The following is a 19286-nucleotide window of genomic DNA, read 5'->3' on the forward strand; positions in this document are numbered from 1 at the left end:
GTTTTGCTTCCCAATTACCGGCGTTGCCACCCAATCTCCACTAAGATTCCGTAGATCCATTCCTTCTAAACAAGATTCCTTTGTGTTTATCCCACACATGTTTGAATTCCATTACCGTTTTCACATCACTGTCCTCCCATGGTTTCCACTTTCATGGAAATTACAACCAAAATTTCTCATCATAACTGCTGACAGCCTGGCAACTGCTAACAGTCATGATGACCTCCTGGCCAGGCAAATCCCAACTACTGTTGTCAAATGGTTTCCATGAATTACTGGCTCTTAATAGATCTGATAATTGTAACTGATAGGAAGGGGTAGTTAGAAAAAGCTTTCCCTGAATGAGTGGGAATGCAGGACACAAAACACCTACCCCCGTAAACAAGGTACAGCACCATTCAGTGCTTCCTTCTTTATGGGAGAAAGAGGAAGAAAATAGACACAGGCCAAACTCCAAAGGTGCAAATGTAAAAGGAGTTAATATTTAAACTGTTTTTCGTTGTAACTGACAATGCAAGCTAAGTTTATCTCTTTCCAGCCGGTCTGAGATTGCAACCCAGAAGAGACATGCTCTGACTTGCTCCTTCCAACTGTAACATCTGTCTCCAAAACATTTCAGTGGCAACTGAAATGCTGGAGTTCAAAACAGGAGATGTGTCTTTTGGGTCTATATGGCCAGGCCTGAGTGTAACTCTAACAGACAAAGACAAATGGGAACAAGAGCTCACAGACATAAAATAGCAAAGGAAGTTAGATAAGGACAGCGACTCAGTTCTCATATAAACAGTGGCATAGCCACAGGGGGCCATGGAGGCCTAGGCACCCTCACCTTCAGCTTGGGCCCCCCTGCTTTCATGTCTGGTGGGGATGCTAAGCCCAACCTGCTGAGGACACCTCCTACACAAGTGCCGCCTCTGATGCTAATGCCGGCTCTCCGCATTAGTGGCTGAAGTGCACCTGCTAAATTAAGTGCTGCTCATTCAGCACAGGCGAGACTTGTGCAGGAGACATCTTTGGCTGGTGGGGCGTGGCATCCCCACCAGTAAAGTTAATATTTTATTGTGGCAGCGGTGATGGGGAGAGAGGGAAAGAATATTGGGCCCTATCTGGGAACCCCTAAAAATGGACTTCTGGCTACGCCGCTGCATATAAACATACAATATTATACGAAGATCCACTAGATGGCAATATTTTGGTCAGGAAGGCAGTTTATGAATATTTTAAATAAATAATAATTAAGTCCTGTCTAGTCTGCCAGAATCCCATTTCTGTTGCAATACTGCAAATCTACATGGTCTCTGGTTTGACTTTCCTGGGCTTTGTTCAATGTTGATACTTTTTTGTCTCTACCATATGCCCTGGAAAGTTCATGCTCCATGCATTTATTCAGTCATTTCTCTGAAGAAATATTTCAAGAGAAACTTTGCACAGGCACAAATGGGAAAGCACAGCTTTGTGTTATTAAATCTCTGCTCTAGAATTTGACTGACTTTACAAATTGGTTTATTAGTGTCTGAAAATTCAACAACCCCAGAGCAAGGGGGTCGATTTTTGTGTGGATGAGAGTGAAAAACTTTAATATTCCTAATTATTAAGGCACACTAACATTCACTGCAATTCCAAATTTCAGTGCTTACTACTACTACTTATCATTTCTATAGTGCTACTAGACATACGCAGCGCTGTATACTTAAACATGAAGAGACAGTCCCTGCTCGACAGAACTTACAATTTAATCAGGAAAGACAAATAGGACAAATAAGGGATAAGGGAATTACTTAAGGTGGGAATGATAAAACATGGGAGCCAGTGTCAGCTAATGCATGCATACATGACTATATTCTATACATCACACCTAAAAATCCAGCACCAAAATAAATTTTGCCTAAGTGAATTCTAAAAAGTAATTTAGGTGTCCTTTATAGAATAAGCAAAAATTTCTGTGTGGTTTATAGAATATGCCAAGTGCCGGTACACACGACTATGTAGTCGCGGGCAGTTACGCCAAGTAAAACGTGCTGTAAATGCTGACGCCTATATTATTCTATAACCACGCAGGTAGATATCAAAAGTGCCCATGACCCACCCATTCCACCCCCACAGCCACGCCCCCTTTTCAACTATGCAACTTAGAATTTACACACATTGCATTACAGAATATGCTTAGACAGTTCTGCGTGTAAATTCTAATGAATGCCAATTAGTGCCAATAAATGCTTGTTAATTTGCAATTATCAGTGCTGATTGGCTTGTTAAACAATTAGGTTATATGCATAGTTATGGAATATGCTTCGATTTCTGTGCAGAAATCTTGGCACAATATATAGAACCCGGGGGATAGTGACAATGCAAAATAAAGGGCTTGAGGTCCTGAAAATAGTAAGGAGCTACTGTACATCCAATACATTTTGTAAAACAGCTCATTTATATTAAAATAGCTCATCTCACAACTTGCACTAAGCTAAAAAAGAAGGGCAATAGAGCAATCTTCAACCCCAATTTTACCCGGGTAATTGCTAAGTTACCTGGTTGGGATGTGCACAGGCAAAACATTTTCAGTTTGTTTTCAGGTTTTTCAAACTTGATTGTGATTTTCAAGGGGGTTTGATTCATTTCACAGATTCATTTTAATAAAAACAAAATTTAGTGTGCATTATAACTTTTTAATGTGTTCAGATCAGCCATGCATGTTTTAATTCATAGACTGACTTGCATTAAATCAATTTTGCTTACACTGAATTTTTTTTTATGGTGAGCTAATGAACAGAATGCATACTAATAAATCCACATCCCTATTATTTGGTAAAGTGAAAACTTTTTTTCCCATGAACAAAAATGTAGTGCCTAACATCAAGTACATCTCTGTTTGAGACTCTGGTTTCCCTATATCCTAATTCATTCACAAGCAAAGGTCAGGACCGGCACACACATAGCCTTGGCTGGGCTCATGGGTTTGATGCTCCACTTCCCAAACAAAGCACAAACACTAACCAGATGGCACATTTTTGCTCTTCAAGGTTTTGGCGAGGAAACCCTCATATCCATTTAATTTCAAAACAATGGATACAACCGAACTTAACACAGGATAAAGATGATCTTGTAGAATCAAAAATATTATACATATTAGATATTTGCATATCTTATCAAAAGACAATAAACTAATGTTGCCGTCTCTCTTATATATTTCAACATAACCAATACTCTAACCTAGCTTCATGACAAACACACAATTCTTCCTAATATGTTAAATGTTATAATTAATTATCTGACAGTATCATGTTTTCGATGTTCTTTTTTAATGTAAGCCAATTTTGAACTTGAGCTTGTTCGGGATAATGTGGGATACAAATGTCATAAATAAAATAAATAAAAAGAAGCAAATAACTGCATGTCAGAGATCTACAGCCATCAGCCTACATTCCTCCTTACTCTCCCTCCTACCAGCCCTCATTAGATCCTTCAGAAGCAATGCTACCTTGTCACAGAAGACTTTAATCTGGCAGTAGGCCCTGTGGACAGGTTTGTTGCTCCTGTTGTTGTAGCTGTACGTGTCAATCTGGAGGTTCAGAGGCAGCCCTTTCACACCCTTCTGAGAAGAGAAGTCAGTACTCAGGCAGTTCACGGAAATGAAAACCTACAAAAAGAGAAAAAAAAAAAACTTCAGAGGAGCCAGTTATCAAATGAACTGCCTTAACCCATCCCTCCATGTCATAACACAGCAGTCATGGTGCAGCATGCAGCAGGGAAAAGACAGAGGGTTAAAGGTGGTGGTTTGTACAGTGTTGACAACAGCAGACAATCTCAAGTCCCTATGGACAACAATCCACTCAGGTTTTTAGGATCTCTCTAGTATGCATGAGATAGGTTTCCATGCAACTAAAGCAGCATGCAGATAAATCTATCTAATGTACGTTCATTAGGGATATCCTAAAAACCAGAAAAAAAATTGTTTCTGTGGGGACAAGAAAATGTCTACCCTGAACACAGGCATCTGATCCGCTGTAAAATAAGGTGAGAATGCCAACCCCCCCCCCCCCCCCCCCCCACACACACACACACACCAGTGATCAATTCCATCTTCTGCAGCCTTCCCACAATTTTGATGCAGAGGTATACAAAAAAAAATCAATAGAAAAACATATATAATGAAAAAATGCTTAATTATTAATATTACGACATGTTGATTTCCAGTAAAGGTTAGGCTTGAAGAAATATGAACTTGCAAAGAAGAGGCAGTAAGGCAGCATAATCAATGATGAACAGTCCCATAAAGGTCTAATGAATATTCTCCAGAATGCTTTAGCAGTATTACCACAGTCTTTTACATTTTTATTAAGATTATTCAAATAATTTACCAACTCTTGCAGCACCTCATAAGACATGTTCCTTCGACTCAACACTTCTCTAGCACCACCCTCTGCGTTCTTCCCAACAGAAGGAAGAAAACCACCTCAAACCCATTCCTCCCACTCCCATATGCCCGATGTACAGTATTGAAGACAATCATGAAATCTAAGAGGAGACGGACAGACCCTTCTTCTATATCCCAACATACGTACAGCTCATTTAACACTGACAACAGTACTGTCTCATTACCATAACCAGCACAGTACCTGAATTGATACTCATCCAAACTTGAGTATCACCTATAAACTCTACAACAACTGTCTGGCCACTGCCTTTTCCAATAACTATCTTAGGAGGTCTTTTACTAAGCCATGGTAGCACTCATGGTAGAAATCGGCTGGCAGTAAATGCCAAGACACCCTTAGGAATATTATTTATTAATTTGATACACCACCTCTTTTGAGCATGAGTCAAGGCAATTTGCATACAATTGTACAGGTACTTGCACTGTCTCTAATGCGCTCATGATCTAAGGTTATTTGTACCTGGGGTTTTAAGTGACTTGCCCAGAGTCTCATGGAGCTGCAGAGGGAATTGAACCTATTTCCCCAGAATCTCAACCCACTGCCAACCATTAGACAGCAGCGGGAATCAAACCCAGTTCTTCATGTCCACAACCCGCTGCACTAACCATTAGGCCACTCCTCCACTCTGGGCATCTTGGCACTTACCACCAGCTGATTTCTACCTTGAGCTAAAAACGCTGCCACAGCTTAGAAAAAGACCCCCTTAGGAATGGCAGATGAGACACTAGCCTATAATTCTCTACCTGTTGGTTGTCCAATTTATCCTTCTTCAGTAATGGTGCATCAATGTCCACCTCAGTTCCCCTGGCACCATTCCCTCAGATAGGGAGGTGTTCGCTAGTTCAGTCGATTTACCAAAGATCTTAGGTCCAAACACCTTTATCATCAAGGAAGTACAAGAATCCAAGGGGAAGGTAGTAAGCCTAACTGCCTGCAGAATCTGATACATTTCTTCCTCCATAACTAAGGGGCCCTTTTACTAAGTGGTGGTAGGGCTACTGAGCAGGTAGTGAATGCCAAATTGACCCTACCACCTGGGTAGTACAGGCACCACCCAGAAGTAGTCCCGAAGTTGATGCATTGTTTCCCATGGTAGAAAATAATTTTCTATTTTCTACCCCGGGGAGGCGCTCCCAACGGTCATCAGAAGCTTGCCGTGCGCTTCCTGATTACCACACAAGTAGCATATGAGCCCTTACCGCCAAGTAAACAGGTGACGGCAAGGGCTCAGGCAGTAAATAGCTGCACGCTACTTTTAATTTTAGTGCACGGCCATTTGCTGACCAATTTTAAAAGGACTTTTTACCCGCTGTGGTTAAAAAAAATGAGCCAGCGTACACCAATTTCACATGCCCAAACTAGCTCAAGCCACTTTTTTACCACAGCTTAGTAAAAGAGCCCCTCAGTCAAATATCTTCCAGTATTACCTTCCCTCCTCTAGCCTTCCCTGCCCCACTTATCTCTCATTCCTTGAGCAGCACCCTCAACATCCTCCTTATCCCTTTCCTGTACTGATAAACCTATTTTATTCTCAAACCATGTTGCAAAGTCTTTAACCCCTACATCTACAATTTCTGATATTAATCTCCTGGATGGCTGCTTTGCCGGTTTCCTCACTAGGGAAAATAAAGTGTTACAGTGCCCTCCCATTCTTACCACTAACTCATTAATATACTTTTTTGCTGCACAAATGCACATTTTATAAACAAAGCAGAGAAGACCAACAGGATGTAGAAAAAGTGTTTATTATTCAGAGAGCCCGACGTGGCCATGTTTTGCCTTTGAAAAGGATGTGTCAGGGGCAAAATGGCCAACTTAGTCACATAAATACAATTTAAAACAAAGTAATATATTAAGGGACTCATTTTCAAAACAAAAAAAAATGTCCAAAAATATCATAAGGTAGCAGAAGGTCATTTGTCTCTCAAAAACATCCATGTTGCGATTTTTGACACCCCGATTTTAGACGTTTTGCTACACAGTTCATCCAAATTTCAAGGGGGTGTGATAGAGGCATGTTTTGATTGGGACATGGGCGGCACCAAAAGATAGATGTTTTTCTGCAATAATGGAACAAAATGAAAATGGCTAGGGCCAAAAATTAAAACATTTTTTGCTAGACCTGTTTCATTCACAACTAAGTGACCAAAAGGTGCCCTAAATGGCCACCAGAGGGATTAATGCATAACCCCCCTTACTCCCCCAGTGGTCATTGTCCCCCTTCCAGTTCCCTCAGATGTGACAGTGACAGTACATACCAGGCTCTATAACAGCTTCAGATATGATGGCCATTCCTATTAGAACTGCAAGCAGGTCCCAGGAGTGGCCTAGTGGTCAGTGCAGTGGACTATAGAGAAGGCGACTCAGGCCTATGCCACACTCCAACTGGTACACTTGTAGTAGAATTTGTGAACCCTCCAAAAAACACTAAATACCTATTGTACCTACATATAGGTAACACCTGCAGACATAAGGGCTATTGTAGAGGTGTAAAGTTGGGTAAAGTAGGTTTTTGGTGGGTTTTGGAGAGATCAGCATATATTATAAGGGGGTAACAGTAAGATGTGTACCTGGGACCTTTTATGTGAAGTCGGGTGCCCCACTGCTCTGCTGGGATGTCTTGTTGATTGCTTGAGAGAAAAAAGAATGAGGAAGAAAAGAATTATGCAGCCTTAACCCTTGTCCCTGAGGAAAGTGATTGAAACCCTGCGGAGTCGGGTGGTTTCAGGGGAAGGCAACTGATGAATGTTTCAGCAAGGCAAGATAGTTCTGCCAGGGAGGCAAGAATTTGCTAAGATAAGTGTACAGTTTTCACCTAGTATATACATTTTTAAAAGTGATAAGCGATTTTATAGCACTGAGGTGATTGGGAAGCATAAAAAAATGAGCATATGTTGCTCCTCCCAAAAAATTTGTTAGAGTTACCCGATAAAAGAAGTGCTATGCCACCTTGTAGCAGCATTATTGACTGCAGTAATAGTGGTAAATATCTGAGTGTACTCTACATACATTAAAAAAAAAATTTCTATTATATTATACTGGTGTGAACTGTTTTAAGCACTCTCTTTGAGTTGGTGGCTACAAGTCCTGGTTTGTGTGTATATGTCATTGAATGTTGCCAGAGACACTGATATTGTGGATTCGTTTTCTGTTGGGATGTCTGTGTGGCCAGTCTACTAAAGATAGATGCACTGAACACAAAAACATCAAATAAATGGCCATTTTCAAAACAAAAATTAGCCATTTGAAAATGACCATGTTTGCAACTGAATTTTGGATGTTTTGTGAAAAACATCCAAAATTGGATTTAGATGTCATATCGAAAATGTCCCTCCACCAATACTCTAATATGTAGTTAAATAAATAAATAGTAAATGATAGAACAGTAAGGTAAGTAATAAACATCAAAATGTAAATGCACTTTTACATGACCTGTGGGTATGGATGGTTGGTGTTGTAGTTTGGGTGGAGCATAGGCATGATAACACACTCATGTACACATGTACTTCAAGTTATGTTCATTTACACTTGCTCAGGACCCATGGGTTTAGAAAGAGGACTTGGAGGCACATGAGCACAATGTTTACATTCACTCTGGTTATGATCAGCACTCAAGCAGATTAAGCAACCTATTCACATCTTTTATTGAAATATAAAAATTGAAACTTATTTTGTTAAACATGGAGAGAGAAAGAATATCTTCGTACACCTAATAGTTTGACTTGTAGAAATAAATATTTTGGTGAACTACTGCTTTAGACTTTGTATAAAAGTCATTTGAGACGACAAGCTCTCAAACTTGACGTCTTTACTCTTCCTCTGAAGTTTACTGGAGATCAGAATTCCCAATGTTATTAGTGGTGTACCGGCGCCCTCTGCTGCTGATGTGGAACTGCACACTATCATATCGCCTTGGTTCACTAATTTCTAGCTAGCCTCAAAATAGCAACTTGCCAGTTTCTTTTTAGACTAATGTGGGTTTATAAGGCTCTATTTTTCAAATTCTTTCCCAACATCCACACGCTAGCTACAGAGAAAACCACATGCACATCTTTAGGGTACAACGTAACAGGCACAAAAAGAGGGTGAACTGAAGCAAATTTGAAATTTGTGAACAGCAGCACCAGTTGTACATGACAATTAGCACTACTGTTCAAATTTTTAATTTCACCTTGTCTGGATCTGTCTCTATCTATGAGACATGCATCAAGGTGAAATCTATATGTTGCTCTCATAAAGATCAGCACAGCAGCTCACTGACTGACTCAGCCATACCCTGCCTCATAGTCAAGTGGATTGCCAATTAAATTTAAGCACTAACCTCATCTTAGAAAAAAAATGGAGTAGAGAATTAATCATGGGGTCCTTTTCCTAAGCTGTGGTAAAAGGGGGCCTGGCTTCAGACCGGGGCATGGAACAGAGACAGTTGTGTCCCTTCTTGATGATCTGCACAGAAACCATGACAGTGGATCTGCCTCGATACTAGTGTTACTGGATTTCTCAGCAGCCTTTGACACTGTGGATCATAATATCATGCTCACAAGACTGGCAGAAACAGGTATCAGTGGCACAGTACTTACATGGTTCAAATCCTATTTGTCAGATAGACAATAATCAGTTCTGTTCAGCAACAGCACATCATTACCTTGGTCACTGAACTGCGGTGTGTCACAGGGATCCGATACTGTCTCCCATTTTATTTAATATCTACCTCAAGCCTTTGGCTGAGCTGCTTCAGTCGATGGACACAAAATTCTACATCTATGCCGATGTGCAACTATTTATATGCATTGAACCAGATCTACCCACAGCTCTGTGTAAACTGCCTGCCTGCCTGCCTAACCGCAATTCAGAAATAACAACAAATTGCCTGAACCCAAGCAAAACAGAGACTTTTGGGGTACCTAACACAAGTGGGCAAAATACCTGACTTCAAAATACCTTTTGGGAAGTATGAACTCCCCTAAAATCACAAGTCAAGAATCTTGGGATACAGCTAGACTCATCACTCACTCTGATCCCGCAAATTCAAAAAACCTTTAAAAATTGTCTCACCTATGGCAGCAACAAAATCTCTCTCCATATATTGGAAAGATGAGTCTGACCACAGTGGTCCATGCCATGATAACATCACAACTAAACTATTGTAATGCCCTGTATACCGGTCAAACCAAAGAGAGTTTGTATTAGCTCCAACAAATTCAGGATACTGCAGCACAACTAATAGAAGGCTGCAAACGGTGTGACCACATCAAAAACTACACTGACTACCAACCAGTACCTTACAGGGCTAAATTTAAAACTCTATGTTTGATTTTCAAGGCCCTCAGACAAAACAGGCCGGAGTACTTAAATAATAAGTTAGCCCTGTACATACCTTTAAGACCTCTAAGATCCTCTCAAGGATCATCACTATCTGTCCTCTCATCAAAAAAATTGTACAATGTGATACCTGCCAGCAAGTCTTCTCAGGAGTAGCCCCCACACTCTGGAATTTACTCCCAGAGGGGCTACGTATAACTCAAGAATACCTTTACTTCAGGAAGAAGGTAAGTGCCTGGCTCTTCTCCCAAGCCTTTACATCGGGTGACTGATTATAAACCTATTTTGTACCTGGACTAGCTTGCTACACACACTGTAACTTAGACCAGTTCCTTATATCTTGATTACCTGTACAAAGAACTTGCCTTTAGTTTAACCACCCATCTACTTATCCCAACTGACTCTGTACCATCCATCTTGTCCCCATCTATATATCTGCATTTGGCCCCTCAGCTATATGGTAAGCTGTATTATAGAAAAGCATTAGTATCATAGCAATCTAATTTGACTGTTCTAATTGTGTGCTTATTAGATATTCCATTACTATTATGATTGCATCATATTATTTCTAGGTTATTTGAATTTCAGTGCTGTTAAATGTGTATATTTTTGATCCTGTTTCATGGTAATCTTATTATTAGGTTTCAATTTGCTGTTTTCAATTTTACCTCATTCATTGTATTTATGTTTATATTTGGTCATTTTACTATTGTTATGCTGTTAACAAAATTATAAGTGTTATGTTAAACTGTACCTGCTTTACACCGCCTTGGATGAATCTCTTCATAAAGGCGGTTAATAAATCCCAATAAATAAATAATTGAAAGACTGGGGAAACTATAGTGTAACTAGAAGCTCAAATTTAGCCCACAGTGCATGATATAAAATACAAACTTTAAACACTTTGTTGTAAAACCTAATAAATAATTTTGAATGTGATGTGATTTTTCTTCACACCCTTATAATCACTGCACACATTAGAATCTATTAGCAGTGTACAGGGCAAAAGTAAACCACTGACCCTGATGCAGTTTTTGAAACGCTGGCCACACTCGATCACTGGTTTACTGTGAGAGATTTTCATTGGCTTTTTGGTACCATCAGAAGTTGCAACAGCAAGTTATATACACTTTATATCTAATGACTGAAAATACCTCTAAGAATTAAGTAAAGGTTTTCACTTTCATGTTTTGGGGTTCAGTAGAGGAAGGTTGTGAAGAAAGTGTGTGTTTTAAGCCTGTAAAATGTATTGCATATTTTCCTGCCTTAATTACTCTTCATACCTTAATTGTAACAATTTTACTGAACTACTCATTCTGTTAATAATGATCGCCATTGCGACATAATGTAAGCCACATTGAGCCTGCAAATAGGTGGGATAATGTGGGATACAAATGCAGCAAGTAAATAAATAAATAAAATTATGTCCTGAAGTGTATTTCTCCTATTTGGCCAGCAGAGCTGTTACAGAGAACTGAATGTTCTTTTCTTTAGTTTAACATAAGCAGGAAGCAAGCAACAGTATACTTTTAAAATCTTTGCTGACTGGGCTCTGATTGGCCCAGGAGCTCATTTCCTTTAGAGTGTACTGGTTTTGCCTCTAGTCTTAGCCAGGAAGAAAAGAGAGCAGGATCTCTTTGCTGAGGCTCAGTAAATAAACAGTTATACATCCTGATCTTCCCAGGTACTTTTTAGAAAGTAAACAAATGTTTAATATTATAATTTATCTATATTTCAATTACCTTTTATTGTTTGCTGATTGCACATATGTTGTTCAATGGTCAATATATTTTGAAGACAATAAACAATTGTTTATTGATTCTGCCTGTCTGGATTGATAAAGAAAGAATCCTGGTGGTTTGTGTGCTGGGTCTGTGAGTGCTTTCTGGGAACTGTGGGACCACTGGGAGTGTGGCCCCAGTAACCTAAAAATCACTGGAGATAATTTGAGAGTGGGAGACTTGCCCAGGGGTGGTTGTGACCCAGTTGGTGGGAGTAAGGTGCTAGTGTAGAGTTAAAAAGGCAGTGCAGGCGGACCTGAGCTTTGCTCGGGATAGATCCTTTAAGTCAGTGATGGCGAACCTTTCACCACATATGACTCCACCCCTATGATAGCCACACCCCCTTACACCAGCCATGGCGCATATAAACAGACATCATTGAAAATATTATACTAGTATAGGAGAAAAAAATAACATGATTTTCTTTCATTATAAATAATTTATGTAAGCTGTTACAGCTCCAGTATACCCAGTGCAAAATAAGCCAGCAGATGTAAATTCTCAAACTGGACATATTCCAAACACTAAAATGAAAATAAAATGATTTTTTTCTACCTTTGTTGTCTGGTGATTTTGTTTTTCTATCCATATTGGTCCTAGTCGTTGATTCTGCTGCTCTCTATCTGTTCTCTTAACTCCATTTCCAGGGCTTCCTTTCCATTTATTTCTTTACTTTCCTCCTTCTTCATTTCTTGCCTCCATTTATTTCTTTACTTTCCTCCTTTTTTCATTTCTTGCCCTCCATCCATGTCCAGCAACCCTCCTCTCCCCTCCAGCCACAAATGTCCAGCCACCCTCCTCTTCAGCCACCCATGTCCAGCCACCCTCCTCTCCCCCCTGCCCTCCCGCCCGCCCAGCACCCATGGGCGGGACCAGAGCTTGAGAGCGAGACAAAAGGGAAGCGCGCCGAGTGAAGACTACGCTTTTCGTTGCCACTGCCGACACTGCCTTAATCTGGTACGTTTTTTCAATTGCAGAGGAGGAGGAGGAGGACGGGGGTGGTGCTGGGAGGGAGGGAGGACGGGCGGGCTGATGCTTGTTTGGAAGAGGGAGGGAGCGAGGGCAAGCGGCTTGGTGCTTGGTGGGAGGGAGGGAGGCCGGCCTGGTACTCGGAGGGAGGGAGAGTGGGCGGAGCGGACCAGCGACTAGCATGCGTGCCAAGGGAGAGGGCTCTGCGAGCCCTCTCTGGCACGCGTGCCATAGGTTCGCCATCACTGCTCTAAGTGGCCGCAGGGTAACCCCAGGTGGGTGGCTAGGTGTTTTGTGACAAAGGTATTTTATGCCAATGATGAACTGTTTCTTATAGCTCATGTGGGCTATATTACTACAGATTCCTGAGGCTCTTCGAGGCTTTTTCTGTCCTCTATTTTTGATTAGCATTTCCTTGATTAGGCTTTGACTGAGAACTGTATTTTGGAATATGTGTGCACAGAATACATATAAGCCAATATTCTGGCTACACACTAATTTATAAGATGACACCTAAATTCAATGGCATATAGTTTAAAGGAGTGTGTATACATGAATGGAGGGGGGGGGGCACACAGTTACACATGTGTCTTATAGGATACAATAACTTTTTTTTTTTTTTTAGCAATCTAGGCATGAATATATACATCAGCTCTATGGATAGTAGTGGTTATGCCTACATTATATATGTGTATTAGCACTGTTATGGTAGTATTCTTCAAGAGAAAACACAACAGAAGTGGGAATGACCAAATGGATGTTCTAGGGGTTATATCACCAAATTTTTTATTGTCAGATTCTCAATTAGAATATGTAAAAACAAATAGTGTGTGATGTTTAATGAATGGCAGATCCTACAAGGGCTGTGTTTCGGCTAGCAAGCCTTCATCAGGGGTCCCAGGGCCGTGCCAATACGGTAATCGGGGTAAGCATGGCAGGGGGGCGCTGTCCTTTGGGGGACGCCGCCGCACCATGCTTACCTCGCCCTCCCGCTCCCACAGCAAGAAGATCCCTTTCCTTTTTTTTTTTCTTTTAATTTTACCTCCGTCCGGCAGCGCAGCGTCAGTGAAGGAGGCGGCGCTTCCGACGTGTCTACTGTCTAGCCTTCCCCATCGCTCATGTTCCGCCGTCTTCTGACATCATTTCCTTGACGTCAGAAGAAGGCGGAACATGAGCGAAGGGAAGGCTAGACACGTCGGGAGCGCCGCCTCCTTCACTGACGCTGCGCCTGCACTGCCGGATTGAGGTAAATTTGAAAGAAAAAAAAAAGGAAAGGGATGTTGGAAGGGGGGGAGAAGAGGGCGGGCAGTTGGGACATGGGAGCGGGAGGGCAGGGGAGAGAGGAGCATGCGAGGGCAGGGTTCATGGAAGGGAGAGAGGGGAATTGCTGGATAGGGTCAGGGATGAATGGAGGGGGCAAGGGACAGATGGACATGGATTGGTGGGAGGGTAGGGCTCAGGGAGAGAGGGGAATTGCTGGATAGGAATGAATGGAGGGGGCAGGGGACAGATGGGCATGGATGGATATGGATTGCAGGGCAGGGCTCAGGGAGAGAGGGGAATTGCTGGATAGGGATGAATGGAGGGGGCAGGGGACAGATGGGCATGGATGGATATGGATTGCAGGGCAGGGCTCAGGGAGAGAGGGGAATTGCTGGATAGGGATGAATGGAGGGGGCAGGAGACAGATGGGCATGGATGGATATGGATTGCAGGGCAGGGCTCAGGGAGAGAGGAGAAATTGCTGGACATAAAGGGGAGGGAAGAGAGATGAAGGAGATGAAATGAGGGAAAAGGAAGAGAGGAGAAAAACTGCACATGGATGAAGAAAATAGGCAGAAGCTGAGGACCAGAAATGAAGAAGAAAGGAGGAAAGGAAAGAAAGCCCTGGAAACAGAGTTAAGAGGACAGATAGCCGCAGAATCAGATACTGGGCCAGCATGATCAGAAAAAGAAAGTCACCAGACAACAAAGGTAGAAAGAAAATCATTTTATTTTCATTTTAGTGTTTGGAATATGTCCACTTTGAGAATTTACATCTGCTATCTTATTTTGCAATGTATAGCAATTTGTTTCTAAGAATATTGCTGATAATTCCTATCAGTGTGGCAAGTGGTGAGCGATCATTTTCACCCGGGGGGGGGGGGGGGGGGGTGCCAACTGATAGTCTGCAGGGGGGCGCCAGAGACCCTAGACACAGCCCTGAGGGGTCCTATATCATGCTACATAACATCAGACCACACGGTTAGGCTGATGCAACAACACATGTTGTGAAAAACCTGTGATGTTGTGGCTAAAAAAACTCCAACAGTTGAAAAAACATGCTGACTTAGATGTACACCAGCACTTTGTAGAACTGTTGTTTTTCCAACTGTTGGAAATAAAAGACTTGGTGATATTACCCCTGAAACATCCGTCTGGTCATTCCAGGTCCTGTTGTGTTCTTCATTGAATCTTTGGGGGTTGGTTTGGTTTTCTTTTGTTTTTTGGACTTAGTATTCTACAAGAAAAAGTAGGTACCTACTGTCCATCGTAGAAAAGGCTTCAAATTAGCACCTTAATGATGCCTAAAAATAGGCGCCCTTTTATAGACTTGTCCTCTTAAGGGCGCAGGGCCGGTCTTAGCAAGTGCGGGGCCCTGCGCAGACCAATTTGGTAGGGCCCCATCCTAGCCCCGCCCACCCTAGCCCTGCCCCACCCTAGCTCCGCCCCCACCCTAGCTCCACCCCATTGATAAGATTATTCCATTTTTAGAAATTTTTTTTATTTATGAAATTTCAAATAAAGACAAATGAAGCTAAACTTATACAAAAAAACTTATTGAAATAATAAGCACAATGCTATCATGAAACCTCCCCTCCCCAGAAATTATTCAGTTCAAGTCCACTACAATTAGTAGTTCCAATTCTCATAACAAAGGAGAATAAAGGAAAAATATTAAGAAAAGATCCAGTACTTTCAAATTCCCCATTTGGAGGGGAGATGGCGTGAGGGGCATGCTGAGGCCATGGGATGAAATAGGGACCGTAGAGAAGATACTAGACCACCAGGGGTGCAAGGGAATAGGACACAAATGCCGGGAAACAGTGGATATGGAGAGGAAAAGAGAGATTGGTGATACTGGACATAGAGGGATAGGGAGAGATGCTGGAGGGAGGTGAAGAGGGGAGAGTCACTGGATGTGGAGAGTGGAAGGGAGATACCTGGGGAAGCAGTGGAGAAATTAAGTGACTAACAATAGGGGAAACACTGGGGAGGCAGGATAAGTGAGAGCGGAAGGATGAATGAAGTTTGGGGAGCACTGCAGCAAGGATGACTAAGGCTGTAATACAGGCTACTGGGGAAAGGAGAGGCTTGGACATAAATATTGGGAAAGGATAACAGGATCTGGAGTGGGAGAGCACTAAGGGAGGAAGATTGATGGGGATGTGTGGCAGCACTAGTAAGAGAATGAATGATACTGGGAGGGTGGAGAGTGACTGGAGGTGTAGTGGAGTACAGGTGAGACTTGGGGTGAACCCTGGGGAAGGATGAGGCATATGGGACCACTTAGGGGAGGATGAGTAAGGCTCAGAAGGAAAAATTAATACAATTAAGGTGCATTGAAGAAGGTAGGTAAAAGATTAAAAGGATATCTATGGGTAAAGGTGGACAAGGACTGAAAGGGGAAGAAGGGGACTACTGTGGCTCACTGGAAGCAAGGGTCCCAAAACCTTTGACAAAAATGGACAAACAGCTGAACATTTCAAAACCACAGAGACAGTTAGGCAACATGACGAATCATCAGGTTCCATTCGCAAATCAAGACCACTTTAATTTAAAAAGGTTCCTATAAGAAAAAAAGCTATCATACCTTGCTGCCTTAATGGCACAAACTGTAGCCCTGTCTGTTGCTTTGTTCGCCTCGCTCCACTGCACGCACACTCGCTCGCACCACAGCGATGGCTCACCTCGGACCAGGCTCCAGCTTTTCCCACTCAGTGACTCCCGCCCTCGCGAAAACAGGAAATACCTCATCAGAAGGCGGGACATTGAGCGGGAAGTGAAAAGCTGGAGGTGAGCCGTCACTGCAACTGTCTGTCAGGGCCGTCGCTGGCTCGCTGCAAGTTACTGTCAGGGTCCGGGGACTCGGGAGGCAGGAGATGATGGTGGGCTCAGCAGGCCCAAGCCGGGGGTGGTCACCGGTGGCGGAAACGGAGCGGCCGAGCGGGATCATGATGCGGTCGTCCGAGGCGAGCGGCAGTCGGAGGCAGAGTTGAGGAGCGCCGCATGGGGCCCCCTTAGGCGCGGGGCCCTATGCGGCCCCTTGGTCACCTCTGCCTAAGACCGGCCCTATAAGGGCGAATTCTAAAAATCACGCCTACAAAATCGTCATGGAGAAAAAATGCTTAAGCATTACTCTATAAGCCATACCTAAAGTTAGGCGTGGTTTATAGAACAGCGCTTAAGCACAGGGTTCGCATGTAAATTTAGGTAGAAAATGTGAAACAAATGCCCCTACCTAAATTTATGCATGGAAATCCCTTATTCTATAATTGCATGCATAACTTGAATCCATGCTACACCTCAAAATTCCCATGACCCTCCCATTTCCCTGCTCCCTTTTCGGGGATACACATAAAATTTAGGCGCAGATCATGCATCTAAATTTACGAATGTACATATTAATTGATTTCAATTAGCGCCAATAATTGCTTGTTAAAAAACAATTATTGGCACTAATTAGCTCATTATTCAATTAAATTGCATGCCCAATTTTTGGCGACTTTTATAGAATCAGGGTGTTAATGTGCAAAGTAGTGCAAATTAACTTTTAGCGCACAAGTGAAGTAATCGTTACTGCGCTTGAATAACAGCATGCACTAATTCACATATTAACTGCATGTCTTTTAGGAGACAGGAACTGGAGGAGTTATGGGTGTGGACTGCACACTGATAGTAGTTACTGCGCACTTTTGCAGTTGGCATGGATGCACTTACCTCCTCCTCAAGAAAAGGCAGTAAGTATATCAATGCTAATTACAAATAATTATAACACATGGTAAAAAAACTTTTTCATTTTTCTTTGCTGCTTTTGGTTTGGACTAATCTACTATTAGGTATTTGTTCCTTTTGGGATCCTAACAGGTTATTCTCCTTGTCACGGCTAGCATTTATGTACAGTTGAGACTGCTGAAGAAGGCTTATTGCCGAAACGCAGATCATGTTGGGTCTGAATTGTTGTTGCAACTATTTTTTGGAGAATAAAACCTTTTATGATTTGAACACATTGGATTTCTGGAGTTCTTGGAACTTTTTATCCCCTTGCATCCTATGTTTGGTTTGTTTGACTGCTGTGGAAGCATTCATTTCCCTCCTTAGTTTGAATTAAAACTTTTAAACAGAAGAATCACCTAGAATTTCACAATACAGTGCCACATTCTGGTAAAACATATTCCTACAAAGGGAACAGGAGGATGCCCTCCTACGAAAAATAGTGAAAAACCAAGGAGTGAAGGGTGACACAACAATCTCAAGCTGGGAGGATGCAGAAATGAAGTCTTTATTGAGGCACCGTCTTGAGAGTCTTGTGTCACCCTCTACTCCTCCTCGGTTCTAAAACATATTCCTAAACAGGGACATCTTCCTTCTCCAGACTGTCTGCCAGAGCAGTTTCAGGTTCTCATGGTAGTTGAGGGCTGGAGAGAAGTGCCAATCTAGTGCTGAAATAGGCAACCACATTAAAGGCTGTGGTTTGCCCTTTTTTTCAAGGCTTAATTCCTTCATGCCCATGGCAGACCTTGAGTTCTACTGCTTTTGTTGGCATAATAACATAGGGGATCCACCAAATACTATGTTTATATATGAGAACAGGAATAAAAATATTTAATGAATTAAAAAAAATGTTTTGCTTTCACTCATGAGATCTTAAAAAAAAATTAAATCAAAACTTTAATAGATTCTTCTGATGAAAAGGTATGACTAATGTTCCTTGCTGCTGGCTAACTTAGGTAGAACCTCGTTCTCAACTGCTGCAACCTATATACAGACTTCAATAATAACGCATCACTCCTGGGGGAATTCTGCACAAAAATGTTGAAAATTCTGTGCAGAATATTTTAAATTGCAGTTTATCTGGAATATTTTGGCACATAATTCCCTCATCATAACGACTGACTCCTCCTCCAGGCCTGAAATCCCCCACCCCTACATTATCTGTCTACAAGCTCCACCCACCCTAGTTCTCTCTCTCTCTCTCCAAACACAGTTGTGTCTCCTTACCCCACCACTCTTCACTGCTTCCCCTCCCCTCATTATCTCTCAAACTTCCAGCAACACCCTTAATTCTCTCCACCCCTAAGGTCTTCCCTTCCCACACACATACTCCCCTCTCTCGATCTTTCTCCCCCAGGCACATACTCCCACTTTGCCTTCTTTCTTCCTGCCCCACATATACAAATCCCAGCATTTTCCTTCCCAGGCACATATCCCACCTCAATTTAGAACATAAGAATAGCCATACTGGGTCAGACTAATGGTCAAGCTAGCCCAGTATCCTGCTTCCAACAGTGGCCAATCCAGGTCACAAGTACCTGGCAGAAACCCAATTAGTAGCAATATTCCATGCTACCAATCCCAGGGCAAGCAGTGCCTTCCATGTCCATCTCGATAACAGACTATAGACTTTTCCTCCAGGAATTTGTCCAAACCATTTTTAAAACCTAGATACGCTAACCGCTCTTACCATATCCTCCAGCAACGAGTTCCAGAGCTTAACTATTCTTTCAGTAAAAAAAATATT

The 19286-nt window shown here is 42.1% G+C and overlaps 1 protein-coding gene across 5 annotated transcripts in view; it reads right to left on the bottom strand.

Annotated features, from left to right (window-relative positions):
• Positions 1-19286, bottom strand: part of GRHL1 (grainyhead like transcription factor 1) — a 169443-nt gene that overhangs the window by 27607 nt on the left and 122550 nt on the right. For all 5 annotated transcript variants that reach the window (XM_030198875.1, XM_030198874.1, XM_030198876.1 and 2 more), the window contains exon 9: positions 3476-3634. In XM_030198875.1, the coding sequence (XP_030054735.1) occupies positions 3476-3634 (159 nt within the window). The remainder of the gene's footprint in view (positions 1-3475; positions 3635-19286) is intronic.

Source organism: Microcaecilia unicolor, chromosome 3 (assembly GCF_901765095.1).
Source record: "Microcaecilia unicolor chromosome 3, aMicUni1.1, whole genome shotgun sequence".
Taxonomy (NCBI): domain Eukaryota; kingdom Metazoa; phylum Chordata; class Amphibia; order Gymnophiona; family Siphonopidae; genus Microcaecilia; species Microcaecilia unicolor.